The sequence below is a fragment of the Ursus arctos genome, unplaced genomic scaffold, assembly GCF_023065955.2.
Source record: "Ursus arctos isolate Adak ecotype North America unplaced genomic scaffold, UrsArc2.0 scaffold_34, whole genome shotgun sequence".
NCBI lineage: Eukaryota > Metazoa > Chordata > Mammalia > Carnivora > Ursidae > Ursus > Ursus arctos.
Genome location: NW_026623030.1, coordinates 24,502,101 through 24,522,482, shown reverse-complemented (window position 1 = coordinate 24,522,482; position 20,382 = coordinate 24,502,101). Strand labels below are relative to the sequence as shown.

The window sequence follows — 20,382 nt, the reverse complement described above, 5'->3', positions numbered from 1 at the left end:
TCTGTCAAATAAATAAATAAAATCTTAAAAAAAAAAAAAAAAGAAATAACAATAGATTTTCACTAATTCTTATTCTGTGCTGGCTTGTGAACTCCAAAACTCCTAAGAGGGGTAAGCTGCAACGGTTACCAGTAGTCTGGCAATTTGGCCCTTTCTTAGCAAAAATACTCTTATCACAGAGCTGCGGTGAGGCTTTATGCTTTTGGCATTTTCAAAATTAACTTCTAGGTTACACATCTTAATCCTCACCCCTCTTAGTAAGTAGAGTAAATATTGGGGCTGACTCAGATTGTCAAAGCAGAGGTAACATTTTAGGTTTATGATTTGCTTCCTACTCCGTTTTCAGAATTCTTAAATACTGTTTAATTTTTCAGGAGAGAACACTAAGAAAAGGTGTTTGAAACTGAGCCAGAATTCAAACTTGCCAGCTTGAAATACATAAGAATATGTTTCTGGTGATGAGGTGAGGACTTAGGTGGTCATGCTTTTCTCTGCTTTGCTTATTCTGGTCAGCAGTGGAGAAAGATGCTGCTCGTCTTAGATGGGAGAACCCTTGGGAGAAGGTGCATTTCTTGAGTCATCAGCTCCAGATTCAGGGATATAGAACCTTTTGGGTTTTGTTGTTATTGTTGTTTATTTGTTTGTTTTTAAGTAAGCTCCACGCCCGGTGTGGAGCCCAAGGCGAGGCTTGAACTCATGACCCTGAGGTCAAGACCTGAGCTCAGATCAAGAGTTGGATGCTTAACCGACTGAGTCACCCAGGCACCTGGTTTTTCTTTAAAGTAGTGAGGTTGTGTCCTAGAGGCAGACCCACATCAGAATTCTTCTTTGTGATGTCATCATCATGACCTCATAGGCAGGGTTGCTCGAATTGTTTGTGCAACTTTTGGCAGATATGAACTGAGGCCTGGCCCGATTCTACAGACACCATGAGGTACCGCTTTGTGTCATATTGGTAGATTGTGTTGACTTTCCTACAACTTTTTGTAGATTAAATCTTGTAGGTTAAAAAAATACAGACATTAATGGTAGGCTGTCTATATTTTACTGAAGATTTTATAGTGGTAAGAAATCATTGTTTTAAAATATCCGCTGGCAGGAAATTTAAAAACAGAAAACGAAATAGTAGAGCAGTATTTTACTGTATGAATGGGTATGTGGTTAATCATTGGCCCTGTTTGCTATGTAATTGGTTATCAATTTTCCTGTTTTCCTGCAAATCTAACATTTTTTTCTTTGAAAATACATCTTCAGCATCAGGGCAAGTAACAATTTGAAATGATCAGACATGGTTATTGGAATTAGTATAAAGTATTTATGACCCAGAGGCCTAAATGCAGGTGCATCACTGTTGAGAAGTTATCATTTGTTTTTGAATATATTGCTTTGCTCTTTGTACCTGTTTTAGCTGGAGTTGGAAGAAGTAGTGTTGGTTTACACAAAGGTCCAGAAATCTAGTCTCTGATGTTTAGGACAGATAATTTCCTCAAGCATTGCCCTCCTTTATGTTTTTTTTAATTTTCATTTTCACAGTTTCTGTTTGCCCATTTATATGAGAGAGAGAGAGGAGAGGGAAGGGAGAAGCAGACACTGTGCGGAGCGCAGAGCCTGACACTGGGCTCCACCCCACAGCACTGACATCACGGCCCGATATCAAGAGTCGGAGGCCCAACAGGACTGAGCCCCCCAGGTGCCCTTATTTTTATTTTTTTAAAGATTTATTTATGAGAGAGAGACAGCATGGTGGGGGGGGGGAGAGGCAGGAGGAGAGGGTCCCAAGCAGACTCTGTGCTTAGCACAGAGCCCAACATGGGGCTTGACCCCACCACCCAGAGATCACGATCCAGGCTGAAACCAACACTCAACCAACTGTGCCACCCAGGTGCTCCAAGGATTGTCTTCCTTTAAAAAAAAACTTCAAAAACCCTGTGTCCTTAGGGGCACCTGGGTGGCTCGGTTGGTTGGGCGACTGCCTTCAGCTCCGGTCATGATCCCGGGGTCCTGGAATCGAGCTCCGAGTCGGGCTCCCTGCTCTGCGAGGGGGAGCCTGCTTCTCCTTCTCCCTCTGCCTGCCACTCCCCCTGCTTGTGCGCTCACTCACTCTCTGTCAAATAAATAAAGTCTTTTTTTTTTTTTTTTTAAGATCTTTCATTAAAAAAATTTTTTTTTGAGAAGGAGGGGTGCCTGGGTGGCTCATTCGGTTAAGCATCTGATTCTTGATTTTGGCTCAGGTCCATGATCTCCGGGTGGTGGGATTGAGCCCCATGTCACATTTAGTGTGGAGTCTGCTTCTCTCCCTCTTCCTCTCCCTCTCCTCCCCCCCGTCTCTGTCTTTCTCAAATAAATAAGTAAATCTTTAAAAAAAAAACCCACAAAAACCCTGTGTCCTTATATACTGGGTGCAAGCACTTGATAAATTACCCCTCTCGTCTTTTCTTTAAGTAGATATTGGTCTCTTCTAAATTTGATTCTGTGCGTTTAAGTTGAGAGATTATTAGGTGGCCAAAAATTTTTCTTTTTTGTTTTGTTGCTGCTTTTCCCTCACAAAGCATGTCAGTATTAGAGAGATTCAACATCCCATTTTTTGAAGTAGACTTCTCTTTTTAAAATGTCGTGCCATGTATTTCCCTCTGTAACAGCACATGTCCCTATTTTCTCAAACATGTAAGACCTAGACTCTTAAAACATTCACTTTCTTTGAGACTACAAGCCCTTCATGGGTCCATTAGGTGTGCTCCCTTTCAAATGTGTCTAACTGGGATGTGTTTAAGACAGCTTCTTAGAAACGAGCCATCCTGCACACATAAGTTGTAGAAATTTGAAGCTGCAAATTTGAAGTGAATTTTAGCTATGGGGACAACATTTAACTGCTTTAGATCAGTTTTCACGGTTACAAACATTTCTGTGTTTTTGGCATATATTCTTATGTACGGAGAATAGAAGAATCTTTGGTTTTTGAATTCCTGTTGCCTTTGCAAGATCTCTTTCGTGGAAGGGTTATCCAGATGGGGTCTGAATAGTAGCGGATCGTAGCCGAGGGGAGTCATCCCCGACGCATCTTAAAATGACAGTTGGGTCGTTTCCTGGGGCAGCCGAAACAGCGCTTGCTCATTGTGCTTTGCATCGTGGTAGGTGGGTCTGGCTTCATTTACAGCCTTGGGGTTCATTACTAGGGTTATGTTTTTATTTTTATTTTTCCTTCCTCCCAGGTCTTGGTAACTAATCCATTGGTTTTTTTTCCTAAAAGCAAATTTTTTCTTTATCTGGATGTTTTCAGTATTCTTTATGAAGCATAGATTGCTTATTAAAAGGAGTAATTGCAGTAAACTTATGTTCTCTGTTTTGAAAAGGGTGTAGTCTTGAACTGTATCCCCAACCCCTGAAAATCTGTTTGTTTAGAACAGAAGGCTGATACCGATGTAATTTCCTGTTGAAATACCGTGTAGTGAGAGAAGTTCTATCTGAAAGGAAAGTGGGGTGCTTGAATTCTTAGAAATAAGAGGGTGCTTACTATGTACTGGCATTAGCCTAATCACTTGAAACCTCCCCAGATGCTGGTCTTGGCCAGTATCTAACACACTCAACACTTGTGCACCAGATCTTGACTTCCCAGGGGGTAGAACACATTTTTTTGTTGGGTGGAGGAGAATAGTTGTACTTTCTGGAATCCCGACTTGGAGCAAAGCTGACATTCTCAAGAAACGTAAAGCACACTTCTTTTTGGGAAATACTAAAGAAGATAGGCCTTGTAAGGTTATTTGCTTCCCTGAAACAAATATCTTGCCCTTTTAAAATTTATTTAGGTCAGATCAGAGTTAAATCACAAACTAGGATATTAATCTACTTCAAAATTTTTGCTTATTTGAGGCCTGGCTTTTTTGGTCTCAAAATAAACCGGTAAGTTACACAGGGAAAAGAAAACCAAAACCAAACCCCAAACCCCTGTTCTTCTAGTGTTGATGATTAGCAACAAAGCTTCCTGTTAGGTGAAATAGTGAACCTCGTACGGAGAAGGAAGAGTCGGAAGGGATTGTGTAGCTCAGGCTCTTACATATCCTGGAGTCCTTCCGTCTGGTATGGAGTTGGTGCTTGGAAGAAGATCTCCCTCCCTGCGTTTCCCGTTTGAGAAGTATACGCAAAATAGTAGCTATTTTTGACCGTTCAGAAGTGAGTTCTAGAGATAAATATTTTACAAATGGTTCTTGGCTTGGGGTGCCTGGGTGGCTCAAGTCGGTTAAGCTTCTGACTCTTGATTTCAGCTCAGGTCATGATCTCAGGGTTGTGAGATCGGGCCCCTCAGCGGGCTCTGTGCTAGGCATGGAGTCTGTTTGAAATTCCCTCTCCCCCTCTCCCCAAAACAACCCCAAAACAACAACAACAAATGGTTCTTGGCTTGAAAAGATATTAGAAATCGTTAAAATAAAAAAATAAAAAAATAAAAGATATTAGAACTATGGCATCAGTCAGTGGTGTAAATATAGGATTCTTGGGGTTAGTATGTAGTCTGTGTTGCAACATTATAGTTTGGAAATTGAGATTATAAAATAATGTGACTGGCTTTTAAAAATAAATGAAAAAAAAAAAAAAAAAAGAAACCACCTGAACTTAGGTTTTGTCATGTAGGGAAGTGTTGTTCATCTGTTACAGTGATAGAGCCATTAGTAATTCTTACAACTCTTAGAATTATGTATGTGCTTTGGATACATTTTTGCTATGTTGAGTAGTTGCACATTGTATTTTAACTTTTTTTTTAAATTCAGATTTTGGAAACAGCCAGTAGTGTTTTAGAGCCATATCCAATGAAAAGCTTTGAGAGATTAAGATGGCCACTACTACATTGGGTCACCGATAAAGTACAACTTATAAACTGTGTCTGGAGTTATTTCTAAAAGAGGAGTCAAAAATAGTTTGACTAAAGCAGTATAATTCAGATAACCTTAAAATTTCCTCAGGAGATTACATTTGGCAAGTAGATCCTCCCTGGATGGAGGAGGTTCTAGAACTTTCTTTGATGGTAGAAATTGTTCTATATATTGCACTGTTGAGCACTCGAAATGGGGTTGTTGCGACTGATGAGCTGAAGTTTTATTTCATTTTAAAGATTTATTTTTAGAGAGAGACTGCGTGCATGAGTGTGTGTGCACGTGAATCCGGGCAGGTGCAGAGGGAGAGAGAGAACCCCAAACAGACTCCCAGTTGAGGCCAGAGCCTGATGTGGGGCATGATCTCATGACCCTTGAGATCATGACCTGAGCTGAAACCAAGAGTGAGACGCTCAACTGACTGAGCTACACAGGTGCCCCTGAATTTTTATTTCATTTTAAAATAATTTAAACTTTAAGCAGCACATGTGGCTAGTGACTACCATACTGGGTAGTGCAGATCTAGAATATTTAGCTTTCAGTATGACTTACAGTCTGGTGTGAGAAGTTGATAGTAAGATACCATAAAAAACTTAAAAATTCAAGTTCTTTTACCAGCAAAAAATGAGTTTATTTGGGAATAGCAGATAATTGCGTTTCGGGGCAAGCAAGCCATAGCAAAAAGCATAGGCTAGTCCAACAAAGTAAGGAGAAGCGTGTTACTTTATGGAGAAGGAAGTTGGGAAGGGTGGTTTTTGAGGAAGGTCCATTGGAGAAACACAAGAGTTCAGGGTCATGACTGTTTCTCATTTTGGCTGAGTGGGGTAGTCGATTCTTGGAGGAGATGCAGTGTACCTCTTCTGTAATTGATGATTCTTTCCTGTGGACGGTTCTGTTGGGTCTGTCCTCCACAATTCTGACTGGTACTGCTTGAGAGCTCCCCCTTCTGGCCTCCTGACTCCATGTTAGTGAGGTTTCCCTTTATAAATGTTCATGTTATCAAGGCAGAGTAGGTCAAGGAACATCTGGTCTCTGCCACCCGTGTGCAGAGTAGTAGAGAAGGCCAGAGTTTGTCATTTGTCTTCAGTCGTATCTAATTTTTATAGCCTCTCCAAATTTATCCTTGCTAAGGTGTTATCCGAAGGATTTGAGGTGAGAACTGTCCTTTGTATTTCCATTTTGATCACTGACTTCAGATGCTCATGGCTCCTCTTCCCTGAAATTTAAGACCTATCCTGGCAGCCCCTGACTGTTACTTGGACCCATGGTTGGAGTGGGTGAAGACTTGGCATGCCACTAGAAAAAGCCTGCCAACCCTTGGTTTAAATCTTTGCTTGACAGTGGTAGCCAGGTTAAGATAACTGAGATGAACAACTGACATAAATTCAGGGTTTAACAGGAAACTCTGGACAGCTTTCATTTCCTACCACTAGAATCTTGAAGTAAAGGAGGCTTTTCCCTTGAGGTGAAAGACAAGTAAAAGCTGATCATAGTAAATTTCTTAGACTGAACTCTAAGGCTCTTGTCTAACTTGATTTCTTGCAAGAATCTGACGTTTGTCAAAGCAGGCTTCTCACTGTCTTACTTGCTTTATATCTTCTCTGGAGTCTTACTCTCTGCCTTTTTAAAAATCCTGACTGCCACCACCTGCGCAACCGCGTACTTTCCCTTGAGCCCTCGCTGAAATCCCGCCTTGCGGTGGAGCCGTGTCTTTCTGCTTTAATCCGCCCCACCCTTCCGTCTTCCGAAAACGCTTCCCGGATTGTCACATGGTTTGGTATTTCTCATAAGCTATATTGTATTCTTAGTTATTTTTCATGTGTATGTGGGTCTTTTCTATAATGTATAACTACATTATATATCCCTTGAGCTTACGTCTGGGACATGTATTTTTCTGTCACCCGTAGCAAGCACCAGGGTGCTTGTTGACTTTGTTTATTTAAGTAATCTCCGTACCCACTGTGGGGCTCGAGCTCACAATCCTGAGATCAAGAGTCGTGTGCTCTTCCAGCTGAGCCACCAGGTCCCCCCCCCACCCCAGGTATAACTTTTTAAATACTGATACACCCGACCTGGTTTGTAGAGTTATTTCAACAATTGAGGCTGTTTTCCTCATTCATATTATTTAATGAGCATTGTTTATAAAGTACTGTGGGGAATATAACAGTGACTGCAAGGCGCTTACAGTCTGGGGGAATGCGTGGACTACACACACAGCTCAGTGTGCCAGGTGCTAGGACGAACTAGAGACTCTGCTGTGGGAGATTGCAGGGTGGGCACAATTCACTGGGGAGCATTGGAGAAGGTTTTGTGGGGCAGAGGAATGCCTGAGTTTGCCCTTGCGTAAGGTTTCAGCAGATGGAGATAACCAGACTTAGAAAGGGCATTCAAGGCTGAGCGAACCGTCTGAAACAATAGCGTAGGGGACTGAAGTGCCCAGGCCTCTGTTGTGGTATTTAGGGAATCGGACACCTGAATGGTTCACGCGCATATAACTGAGAAAATGAAACTCAGGGGACTTTTCTTACCACCCTTTCAGCAGTGAGTGGTTGTCAGACGTAAGCCTCAGAATCACCAGGCGGGCCTAAAATCTGGGCCCCCCCCAGAGTTAGTTTCAGTAAGTCTGGGCAGGGGCCCGATAACTCGCATTTCTAACAGGTTCCCGGGTGATGCTGCTGCTGTTGCACATTTTGAGAGCCACTGATTTAGAATACAGTCCATTGATAAACTGCCTTAGAGCAGTGCCTGGTTTACGTATATAAACGCCCCAGTGTTAGCGCATAATTGTGTTCTTTTTGCTTTATGTACCTACTTCTCGTCTTCCTACAAATTGTAACTTCGGTTGAATCACTCAGCCCCCGGCACTACACTGCGCCAGTGGTAATACAGTAGTAAATTCTGTATTTGCTAACTTGGCATCCTCGTCTGTAAATATCTGAACCAGAAACACATGCTTCTGGAAGGCCTTGGGGGATGGGGCTTTTCAACCTTTGCAACTCTAAATGTAAGGCACAAATGAATATACCTGCAGTTCTCGCACTTTTTTCCCACGGGACCCTTTTACCTTCTTAAAAATTGAGCTTTTCTTTATTTAGGTTTTATCCATTGATGTTTACCATATTAGAAATTAAAGCTGAAAATATCAGTTCATCCGGAATTATAATAAACCCATTACACATTACATAAACGTTTAATGAATAACTTTCTCTAAAACAAAAACTTTAGAGCGAAGATGACATTGTTTTTACTTTTTTGCGAATCTGTCTGTAATAGAAGACAGGCTTAATAGAAGGCAGCTGCTTCTGCATGTGATCTGCAGTGAGAAGTTATTTCCATTGATGTGCATGAAGAAAATTGGCCTCAGACAGATGAAGAGGAGAGGAAAAAAGTATTTTAAGAGCATTTTCAGATAATTATGGATTTTCTTCTTTGATACTACTCCCAAAATTTGATAGGTTGTAGTTTCATAAAAGTGACATCTGAAACTGTATGAATGAACTTTTATCATTACATAAAAATCCGTTGGTCTACTTTGTGCTTTGATGATTTTGTAACATGCGTTGTAGGTTGAAAAATATTGATTCGTGGAGAGGCACATTTCCATATATTGACACATTTCATTATATACTACGCAAAAATTACATTTGTTAATACCGTTGATCTCATTAGCAAAGACTTCAGTATTGGGAAGCTGTCAGGCTCACAGTGGAGGATATGTTTTCCAAGGTTCCAAGTTTCCCTTGAAAGCTTAAAATCTCTCATTGTCAACAAAGAGTTGTTTTCCTTGAAGTGACTGGGTCACATAGTTCATTTTCAAGAAAATACCTGCCAGATACCCACAGCTCAGTAACCACAGTGTATCAGTCATTTTTTCAAGTAAAATTGACATTCTATGAAAAACGTGGCTAACTGAGCCTGCAGCTTCTTTGCACACGTTTTTCTCTGAGACGCGGTGCAGCGGCTCACAGCAGACGTGCTTCATGCGAGCTTCCCATTTTGCAGAGTATTAAAAAGGCACGTATTTGGGGCGCCTGGGTGGCTCAGTTGGTTAAGCGTCCAACTCTTGGTTTCGGCTCGGTCTCAGAGTCCTAAGATCGAGCCCCACATTGGGCTCCGCACTCAGTGCGTAGTCTGCTTCAGGTTCGCTTCTCTCCCTCCTGCTCAGTCTCTCTCTCTCTCTGTTAAATAAACAAAATCTTTTAAAAAAAAAAAAAGGGCACGTATTTAAGGGTTGAAATACAATAAAATGATTCGTTTTTCTGCTACACCAAGTGCTTCACACTGTTACGTGAAAGTGGCTTCTCCCCCTCCTGCAAGTACGGGTGGCAGAGCATACAGAGAACTGTGTTCTCATTGCGCTGACACGGCGCCTACAGTCCACGCCCACCAGCGCTTTTGCACCGTCAGTAGAAACATCAACGAGGTGGAAAAGGCAAAAAATGTCTTAGTGATACTGTGCAGATAGTTCTGTTTCCCTGAAGGGTCTCAGGGTGCCGTAAGAGTGCATGGACCTCACTCTGAGAACCACGGTGTTACAGTAATGAAAGTCAGAGTTGGCAGAATGGCATAGTTTTGCCACTCCTACCTTGGTGAGCTTACACTCCACTCTGTGAGTTCAGAAACTCAATTTTTAAAATTTGTTTACTCACAGGTGAGACTCTTGAATCATAATAAATTTAGAGATTATGGTTTATAAAATATAACTTTGTGTATTTATAGTGAGAGAAATACCAAAAGACACCATTCCCTTTGGTTGCTATTGGAGACCCAAACCTTTATCTGAGTGTGGAATTTTGGAGCCTTGTTTCAGATATCCTTAATGCTGATTTTCATGCAGCTTTTGCAATCTTGATTCCTCCTTCTCCATAGACTACCCTTGTTTATTTTCCAGAGAACCTTTTTCCAGTGTCCATAAAATAGACATTTTTTTAAAAGATTTTATTTATTCATTTGACAGAGATAGAGACAGCCAGTGAGAGAGGGAACACAAGCAGGGGGAGTGGGAGAGGAAGAAGCAGGCTTCCAGAAGAGCAGCCTGATGTGGGGCTCGATCCCAGAACGCTGGGATCACGCCCTGAGCCGAAGGCAGACACTTAACAACTGAGCCACACAGGTGCCCTGACATTTTCTTTTTAATTTCCTTTTTCTGGACTTCCTGGGTTATATATACTTCTTTTTAGTTTGGCAATGCATGATCACCTTTCTTCATTTGGTGTGTTTTCACTTTTTAAGTATCAAATTATATGTATGAAATCAGTATGGGTGTGTGTGTACATATGCCATACAGAAGGAGAGGGAGAAAGAGAATCCTTTGTAGCCTCCATGCTCAGCGAGGAGCCCAATGTGGGGTTCGATCTCATGACCTGAGGTCATGACCTGAGCTGAAATCAAGAGTCAGACACTTAACCAACTGAGCCACCCAGCCTCCCCAAAGAGCCACCACTTCTTTGAGTGACCTTGAGAAAGCTATTTAACTGCTCGGACTTTCATTCTCTTTGACCAGGAATGGCCATACTGACAATTGTTCACCTACCTTCACAGTTATTTTAAAATGCAGATAAGACAGTTTTATCTTTGTGCTTTGGGCACTCTTGGTGCTGTACACATGTAGGTCATTTTAGTAAGATGAGTCCTAACGTTTTTAATTGTGATGTGCGGTCCCTCCTAAGTTTGAGTGTTAGGTTTAGTGGGAAGAACTTGGACTGTGGAATCAGGCCTGCCGTTCACACCTGTGCTGCTTAGGCAAGTGACCTCAGGCAATAGATCATCAACAAATGAGGAAATGCATGTTCATTTCTGAGGTGTTAATTCATTTGTTAAGAAAGGATAATAGTAACTGATCCACAGAATTGTAAGCCTCAGATGGGGCAATAATATGCATAAAAACAATTTCTAGATGATAATCTATGTTTTGTGGTCCTTACATGTTCGGAGGATAGAGGAGATGGGCAGTTTGTCTTATTTAGGTTCAAAAGTCTTGAGATTTAGTAAGCACAAACATCAGAAATTCAACTACGCTCAGCATATTAGTGAGGCAAGTACATCTTTTTTTTTTTTTTCCCCTTTTCCTTTTTCATGTTTTGGAATTGATTAGTTTTAAAGTGACCGTCACTGACCTTGAAAGGCTACACAGAGATGTTGCTTCTTGGTCATTACAGTTTGTGGGTACCATGACCAAAACTTTGATCTTTTGTTTTTCAGGGAATTGGTTTTTTAAATCAAGCCCGACATGCCATTCATTAATAATACATGAAGAAGAAACTTGATTGGAAGATTTAAAAGCCTAGCGTTGCTGGTGTTGCTCCTAATTCTTTTATTGAGACTCTCCTTTGTTATATCTTGGTCACAGTTCCCTGCTTTGGGATTCAGATGACTCGGAGGGACCAAGAGGCAGAGGCGTTCACATTAGACCACAAAGTCCTAGACTTTGGGTTTATTGCTATTCTTAGGTTCATAATAACCACATGCTCTGTTCCTTAGGCTGAGGCTTTTAGATGGTCAGATTTTTGTGAGCTCAGGTGTTGAGCTGCAAAATTTGAAATTGGCTGAGGCTTCCGAGTTGCTGATTGTGGTGGTTTTCAAAATCTCTCTTTAGGGAGGAGTGCTTGACCAGAGCCCAAGAACTCACTGTTCTGCCTGAAAGTATTTTAAGGAGCACGTCATCCTCTTTTCTTACCATATAATAGCTTCCCCAGGACCATTGTACTCTCTCTCTCTGTTTTGCTCTTACCTACCTGACCCTTTCACCTTATGATGTTGGGCCAGGGTGGAGAGTAGGCACAGAATAACAAGGCCCCACAGCAGCTTCTGCCCTTCGCCTGTCCCCACCCTTCTCAAATTCTCCGTACAAGTAAATAGTCTTCTCAGCTGCGGTTAGAGGGGACTCAGCCATTACCTTCCATCTAAGACAGTAGCAAGAGCCAGGAAATCTGCTTGTAACTTACAGGCTGTGTATGGTGAGGGTCTGATAGTGAAGCAAATGGCTTCAAACCTGACCCTGAATCCACCACCTGCCCTGGCACACAGACTTCTCCCACACTCACTGCCACCATCGTGGCAGGGATGATGATCGTGGGGATAGAAAGGAGCCTAGGAATTTTGTATTAATAGGATTGGCAATCACTGCCTTCTAGGAAACAGCATTTCTTTCTCTGTTAATCAGAGTCTTCTCAAAACCACAGAACTTACCTCTGACATTTTTAAAAACACCTCGTACCATTTTGGACCCTTTTAAGAACCACGGGGAATCTGCAAATGGAGCCTAATGAGGCAACCGTCTTGGTATGATTTCTGTTCAGTCTGATTATCTTTGAACGGAGAAACTGGTGTGACTGTATTAGTTTCCTCGGGCCCCCTTAACTAATGATCACAAACTGGGGGGTTCAAACAACAGAAATGTGTTCTCTCCGTTCTGGAGGCCAGAAGTCAAAAAGCGATGTGCCGGCAGGTTGGTTCTTACCAGAGGCCCTGAGGGAGCACTCAGCTCATGCCTGTCCCTGAGCTCTTGGTGGCTGTGGGCCATGCTTGGCTTTGGACACATCACTGCAGTCTCTGCCTCCCTCATTCTTGCACCTCCTTGATGTGTTCTCTTCCTCTAATAAGGACACTTGTCATTGGATTTAGGGCCCACCCAGGTCATCTAGGATGATCTCATCTCAAGATCATTAACTGAATTACATCTGTAAAGGCTTTTTCCAAATAAGGCCACATTCACAGGTTCTGGATGGATATATGTGTGTTGGGAGTGGGGGCAGTCTGCACCATTCAGCCCACTTCTGGGGCCAGAGCAGGCTCCTCTGTCATCCCTGGCCAGATACTTTTGCTGATGCTTGTCATTGCTTGTAAGAGGAGAGGATGGCAGAGTAACATCGGTGCCTCATCATCCAAGCTCTACTAGCAAAGTGCAAAAACACAATCATTTGACAGAGAGTCAATAAATAGCAGTTTTCTCTTTGATCGAATTGTTCTGTTTTTAAGTGTAAAATCTGGAAATCTTTCCCCACATTCCAGAATCCCAAAACCTTTCTCCTCTTTTTTTTTTTAATTTTTAAAATTAGTTTCAGAGGTAGAATTTAGTGATTCATCAATTGCAGGTAACACTCAGTGTTCATTACATCAAGTGTCTTTTTCCTCTTAAAGAGAGTTAAGACAAGATCCTATCTTGCCTGAGCTCCAAGGCTGTAGGTTCATACCTGGTCTTGAGTAAATCAGAAGTATATTGTGTTTCTATGGACAGAACAAAAAAATTTTTTTTCCTTGGGCACTTCCCAGATACATCTTTTTCTTACAGAGTTTGAACCTTTCTCTAGTCTCATAGTATATGTGAGTATATGGTTTTATATTAAGCATTGCATAATTCTGTGAACTTAAAAAAGTACACGGTTAATACAGGCTTTGGTCACAGAACTTCAAAAATATAGAAATGAATGAAGTAAAAACTGAAAGCTCCCTTCTTCTCCTGCCACTAAATTTGGGCACATTTTTTGGAACCCCCTTATGTGGATGGACTGTGGGATTTTAGGCACTGTACCAAGCTGGTAATATTAGGTAAAGAGAAGTGAATGTATTCTAGGCTCAACTAAGCAGGTAGTAAATTGCTTCTAAATCTATCTCAGCAGCATCTCCTGTTTTTATCGTTTCCTAGGTTCAGTGTGGAGACAGTTTGTCATCATGTATAAGGAAAAGTTTAGCTCGTGAAAGCTGCTTTAATAATAGGTGTTATTTCTACTTTCTTCCTCCGTAGATTCTAAATTCTGTTTTTATTTTTCTCTTTCAGATTTAACCCAGAGACTGACTTCACCATAGAAACACCCACAGTTGTATCAATGTTTGGGGCAAGATAGTGGCAACAGGCAAGGGAAGAACAGCTCCGACATACTAACGACAATGAGTATGTTAAAACCAAGTGGGCTCAAGGCCCCTACCAAGATCCTGAAGCCTGGAAGCACAGCCTTGAAGACACCTGCTGCTGGTAAGGCTTTATGATTTATATCTAAATTAGAATCCTATTTGGAAACTTTTAAAAGACAGCCTTTAAACAATTTTATTTTTGAAAATATTTGAAGAAGCTTTAACTAAACGACATGGAATTTTAGGGGCACCTGGGTGGCACAGTTGATTAGGCATTCGGACTCTTGGTTTCGGCTCAGGTCATGATCTCAGGGTCCTGAGATCCAGGCCCATGTAGGGCTATGTGCTCAGTGGGGAGTCAGCTTGTCCCTCTCCCTCCCCCTCTTCCCCTTTCCCTGCTCGTTCTCTCTTGCTGTCTCTCTCTTTAAAATAAATAAATCTTTAAAAAATATGGAATTTTATACCTAAAAATATTTTTTTTAAGATTTATTTATTTGAAGGGGTGGGTGAAGGGTAGTATAGGGAGAGAGAGAATCCTGCAGCAGACTCCCCATTGAGTGTGGACCCCCAACACAGGGCTAGATCCCAGGACCCAGAGATCATGACCTGAGCCAAAATCAAGATTTGGCTGCTCAACTGACTGCTGACTCAGTCACCCAGGTGCCCCCTGTATCTAAAAATCTTAATGAAGAGCTCTTAGTTAATTTAGTGCAAGGTGCTAAAATAGTTGTCAAGTAAACTTCAGTATTTAATCCTTACAATGTTAAGGTATTTTGTTTTTCTGTCTGTGCCTTCCTAAACTCATCTGGGCCTTTCTCTTTGGGGTTTAGGGATTTGTAGAGAAAACAAAGGTGAATCTGGCTTAAAAGATTTGATGACAGTAAGTGATCTGAAGTTGTCCTTTGGTTTCAAGGGAGCAGGCTAAGAGAGTCAGGAGAGGGTATCTGATGCTTGCTATTCTGGTCTTTTCATGTGGTTTATATGCTATTAGATAGGTTATCAGCCATTCCAGAGAGTCAGGTTTCCACTGCAAAATATTAAGTCCAACATTGTTTCTTCAGATTTTTCCATAAAACCTCATTGATATGTCACGAGGGCAGGGATCTTTGTAGTGTTTTTTCACTGCCTAAATTTACCCACATACCTAGAACATTGCCTGGCTCATAACAGGAACTCGTTAAATGTTTGTTGATTGAGTGAAGATCTCAAATTATTTACATTTTGTGTATCAGGATAAAACTGGGGTCTTATGAGGGAGGCCATAAAACATCTTAGAGGAAAGCTTTACTGTGGTGTCTCCTATTCTCCTTCCCCTCAAAATCCTTCCTCTCTTTAGGACCCATTCAAATGTCTCCCCTTCCTCACACCCTTCCATGGTCATACTCATGCCCCACATTTTAGAATTGTCTTTTTCACTTTTAGCATTTTTTTTTTTTAAAGATTTTATTTATTTATGTGACAGAGAGACAGCCAGCGAGAGAGGGAACACAACAGGGGAGAGGGAGAGGAAGAAGCAGGCTCCCAGCCAAGGAGCCCGATGTGGGACTCGATCCCGGAACGCCAGGATCACGCCCTGAGCCGAAGGCAGACGCCCAACGACTGCGCCACCCAGGCGCCCCACTTTTAGCATTTTTTATGCACACCCCTTAGCATGTAAAGTCCTTAAGTGCAGGGGATCATGAGAAATTCGACTTGGTTTCCTCAGCAGTACTTGCCACACATTACATGGTGTTATTAAGAGTAAGACAGCTTATAAACACTAAAACTTAGATGCTTAAAACGAAATCGTTGCCTGTTTGAGCACTTTTATGAAGATTGTTTTTCAGAAACTCATGCTTGCAGCACCCTGTCAGGAAGAATTGTTCATGTACAAAGCTGGAATAGATTCTAAAAAACTGACAGGGCTGGCCTGTCTTTGGCAGATTATTATCTGTTTGATTTGAGAGCATTTATTGTCTTCTAAAAAAAGAAAAAACAAAACAAAAAAACGGACCACAAACTGAAATGCCAGTCTCTTCTTCTAGGTAGGGTAAAGGGATGTTCAGCACCCCCTGTAGGTGGGCCAGACTACTCTTGTTTCCCCATCTACTCATGATTCACTCTTTTCTGTTGATCAGGCCTCAGGCCAGATGTTACCTCCTCCAGGAGGCCTTCCCTGACTGCTCTGCCTAAAGACACTGTCTCTGCCACAGCACTGATATCACCTGAAATTACCTGGTGTGTCTCTTGACTGTCTGTGTCCACACCTCTAAGCTCTTGGCTCTATAAGGGCATGGACTGTGCTGTCTTGCTTTGTCCCCTAGTGAGAACAATGCCTGGGACGAGTGCCGGAGTGGTAGAAACTCATAGGAAGGGGCAGCATGAATAAATACATTATTTCATTTAATAAAACTCTTAAGATAGATACTACTTTCCCCTTACAGATGAAGAAATTGAACTCAGGTCATGTAACACCTAAGATCACAATATGCCTAATAAATAGTAGAGTGCTTAAGAATGTGGGCTTTCTTTGCCGGTTCATACCAAATACTTAGTAAATGGTTGCTGGTCGAATGCTTGAGTTTCTGGTGTAAATATCACATTTCTGGCAAAATATAACTTCTGTTTTTACTGCAAGGTAGAGATTGCATAAAGTCGTCTTGCCTTAGCAGGGAGTTGGGCCAGGTGCTATCTTTTTCTTTTTCTCCTTTCTGTGATTTCCATCTCTGCCAGCAAAGGAATAGGGTTTATTTGTTGGTCTTGGAATGAGATGGCAGGGCTGTAGCACTGAATCTCCTCCTCCTTCAAACCTGATTGCGAATCTCTGGGTCCAAGGTCCTGGACTTGTCAGCCTTCCCTGACTACTCACATGCAGGAATAGAGCCCATCTCCGGGGATCCGGAAAGTGTTTGCTCATGATGTGCAGGGTGGGGGGTGGAGGAAAGCATGAAAGCAGACCTGTGTTATGAACTTTAGTAAAGGGACCTTTTTCCCCCTTGCTTTGACTTTTTCCAGTCTTAACTGCCAATAAGGATTAAATACTACTGGCTCACTGAGTTTCAACAGCATTGAGAATGGTACCGATGAACTAAGTCCTTTTTTCTTTTTCTTTTTTCAAGTTTTATTGATTTAAGTGATCTCTACACCCCAATGGGGCTCGAACTCATGATCCTGAAATCAAGAGTCGTGTGCTCTTCCGACTGAGCCAGCCAAGCGCTCTGATAGGTCAAGTAATTTTGGCTTCCTTGCTTAAAAAAAAAAAAAAAAAGGACAGAAGGACAGATGTACAGAATACCTTAAAAGAGCTGTGACTGCTCCTGTTCCTTTGGGCTTTCTCCAGTTTATTTTCTTTTAAGTTAGGAGTTGCCTGCTTGAATATGAAATTGAGTCTTTTCTGATCCTTTCTTCTGTTTGCAGTTGTAGCTCCAGTGGAAAGAACAACATCCAGTGAGAAAGCATCAAACGCCCCATCCTCTGAGGCACAGGAGGAATTTGTAGATGACTTTCGAGTTGGGGAGAGAGTTTGGGTGAATGGGAATAAGCCTGGATTCATCCAGTTTCTGGGAGAAACCCAGTTTGCACCAGGCCAGTGGGCCGGGATTGTTTTAGATGAACCCATAGGCAAGAATGATGGTTCGGTGGCAGGAGTTCGGTATTTCCAGTGTGAGCCTCTAAAGGGCATATTCACCCGCCCTTCGAAGTTGACAAGGAAGGTGCAGGCGGAAGATGAAGCTAACGGCCTGCAGACAACGCCTGCTTCCAGAGCGACTTCGCCTCTGTCCTCCTCCGCAGCCAGCGTGATGACCCCCTCCCCAGCAGCCCCTTCAAACATCCCCCATAAATCATCCCAGCCAACAGCAAAGGAACCTTCAGCTGCGTCTCAGATCAGCAACCTTACAAAAACTGCCAGTGAATCTATCTCCAACCTCTCAGAGGCCGGTTCAATCAAGAAAGGAGAGAGAGAGCTCAAAATTGGAGACAGAGTATTGGTGAGTCCAGAAACATTCTGAGGTCATTGTGTTGAACTGATGAATGGTTGAAATGCACACATACAGGCTCGGAGTCTGTTCTAGAGGGACCGCTCATTTATAGAGAAATTAATCAGCTTTTCTAGTGTTTGGTTTACGTGTGAACATGGCTATGTCTTTTGAGCATAGTATGAGCATAAGTTTGCAATGATTGGTTCTGATTCTATCTACCAGTTTAGCCAAAGGAATGTTGAGGTTATTACTTGTAACTGTTACTTGGCAAAACAAGCTCAGAAGTGGACTTGGATGTGTTTATAAAAGTTTTTCACCCTGGTTTGTAATTTTTGATGTAAAGATGGTGTGTGGTTGGGTGCCTGGGTGGCTCAGTCAGTGAAGCGTCTGCCTTCAGCTCAGGTCATGATCCCGGGGTCCTGGGATGGAACCCCGCATCGGGCTCCCAGCTCAGTAGGGAGTCTGCTTCTCCCTCTCCCTCTGCCTGCAGCTCCCCCTGCATGTGCTCTCTCTCTCTTTCTGTTAAATAAATAAATAAAAATCTAAAAAAAAAAAAAAAAACGGTGGTGTGTGGGTGTATATAAGATCCTGCTTCTTAGGGGTCCTGAAAAACTCAGACATCATAGGATGTTATTTCAGAATTTCTCTGCCTTTGAAATGATCTCCAGTTTATTTTCCTTTAAGGTTAGGAGTTATTTGCTTGAATATGAGTTAGGGGTTGTCTGCTTGAGATCTACAAAGAGGAACGAAGTGAATAGTCATTTCTATTTACTAATAAGCAAGAAACACAACGTGTAAGGTCTGCACTGTATGTTCTAGAGCCTCTGAATTTACACCAGTGATTTTGTTCTTTATTTTTTAAAAAGATTATTTATTTATTTGAGAGCACGAGAAGAGGGGAGGAGCAGAGGGAAAAGCAGGCTCCTTGCTGAGGGAGCCCGATGTGGGGCTCCATCTTGGGACCCTGGGATCATGACCTGAGCCAAAGGCAGGTGCTTCACCAACTGAGCTACCCGGGCGCCCCAGTTTGTTCTTTGTTTTAAACAAGAGGCCAGTGTCGCAGTGCTAAAAACACAAGCTGAGCCCCAGCTCTGCCTTCGTGACCCCAGCGAGTTCTTTAACTTCCGAGGTTTCTCATCTGTAAGAGTGAGACGATAATAGTACTGACCTCCTAGCATCATTGAGAGGATTAAATGAGATAATGCATATAAAATTCTTAGCAGTGCCTGGGATACGCGAACGCTCAGCAGTGGTAGCTCTTTCTCTCCCTGATGAAAATTTAAAGCTTTACTATTTCACTCTCCCCACACTCGAGTCAGTTCAGTGTAGGGCCTGAAGTTGGTCAGCAGCCTCTGACCCGCTGCTCTGCCTTTCCTTGTATCTGTTCAGCAGCTGTCAAATTCCGCCAGGCCTGGCAGCTTCCAGGCGTGCCGCGGGGGGACAAGAAGAGCCGTTAGCCCTTAGTGTACCATGTGTCTCATGTACTGTTTCCACAGTGCTCTGGAGCAGCCCCGTGGAACTGAGAAGGAGACCGAGGCTCAGAGGGGTGGGGTCGAGAGTCCAAGGGCTCCCAAAGAGGGGTGGACCTGTAATTTAAATTGTGCTCTTTTTACTCTGGCGCCTGTTGTGGAGAGCTGATGATTGTTAGTGTAACTGTAAAATTGGAAGTGTTTTTTGTGATTTTGTTGTTTTATGGATAAGGAAGCTTAAGCCCAGAGAAATGAAGTGACTAATCACATGGTGTGTTCTCAGCAGATTTTAGACTTAAAACCCAGGACTTCTGCCTCTCAGGCCCCTAGCCCCTCCATGAATCCAGGAGGCCTCACATACCTGTGGGGACCCATTGATACCTCATACCTTCAAGGGGTTCCTTCTGGATCCCTTAGTTTCAAGGTCAGTAAGTTCCCTCTTCAGTTACAATCATCATGAATTTCAAAGGTTGATGCATCAGAACTTAGAGCGTTTTTAAAACAGCATTTCCGTGTGAGGGAGCTCAATCTCCATTGTTCAGCTGACGTTCACTTGCTGTCCCAGTTTTGAATTTGGTACATCTGCTCTTTTGTGGCAACAAAGGCTTTTTGATGCCTTTTTTTGGAGGGGGTATCTTTTAATTTTTAAGTAATCTCTACACCCGTCATGGGACTTGAACTCACTACCCCGAGATCGGGAGTTGTGATGCTTGCTTTTTTTTCTTCTTTGCTGTATAGATACTGCTGCCATGAATGCCTCTAAAAATTTTTGCCGTGTATATATCTTACTTTCGTAGGATAACTTCATAGAGGTGGAATTACCAGGTTAAGGGGCACAGACACATTTAAGGGTTATGGCCCACACTTACCTAGTGAACTTTGGTTAAAGCAGAAACCTACGACCTCAGCACAGGACTGCTTTGTAGGTTAGATTGCCGATTGTATGCGATGCTGTCTTAAGTGCTTATCTGTAAACAACTTCTTTCCCATTCGAGAAAGGACAGGGCACACTTTCAAAACAAGAAGCTCTCCCTTCCCGCCAGCCGATGTGACAAACAGTTGATTGAAATATTGGTCCAGTGGCATACTGCTTGGCTGCTAAGACAGCCGAAATGACTAAGGTCAGCATGGTTTAACTGACAACCACAGGCTTCCAGGAGGCTGTCATGATTAAAGTAGACCTGAAGGATAGGAATTGGCCTGGTAGCAGGAAGTGCTGGTGGGGAGAGGGAGCCTTCTTGC

At 42.5% G+C, this 20,382-nt stretch overlaps 1 protein-coding gene across 13 annotated transcripts in view; it reads left to right on the top strand.

Moving 5' to 3' along the window:
• Positions 1 to 20,382, top strand: part of CLIP1 (CAP-Gly domain containing linker protein 1) — a 117,045-nt gene that overhangs the window by 19,149 nt on the left and 77,514 nt on the right. For 9 of the 13 annotated variants that reach the window (XM_057305934.1, XM_026514812.4, XM_057305932.1 and 6 more), the window contains 2 exons: positions 13,639 to 13,833; positions 17,109 to 17,680. In XM_057305934.1, coding sequence (XP_057161917.1) covers positions 13,749 to 13,833; positions 17,109 to 17,680 — 657 coding nt within the window. In that variant the 5' untranslated portion in view covers positions 13,639 to 13,748. Of the gene's footprint in view, positions 1 to 374; positions 464 to 1,538; positions 1,691 to 13,638; positions 13,834 to 17,108; positions 17,681 to 20,382 lie in introns of those variants that run through there. The other 4 variants (XM_057305931.1, XM_057305937.1, XM_057305936.1 and 1 more) reach the window with 2 other exon arrangements.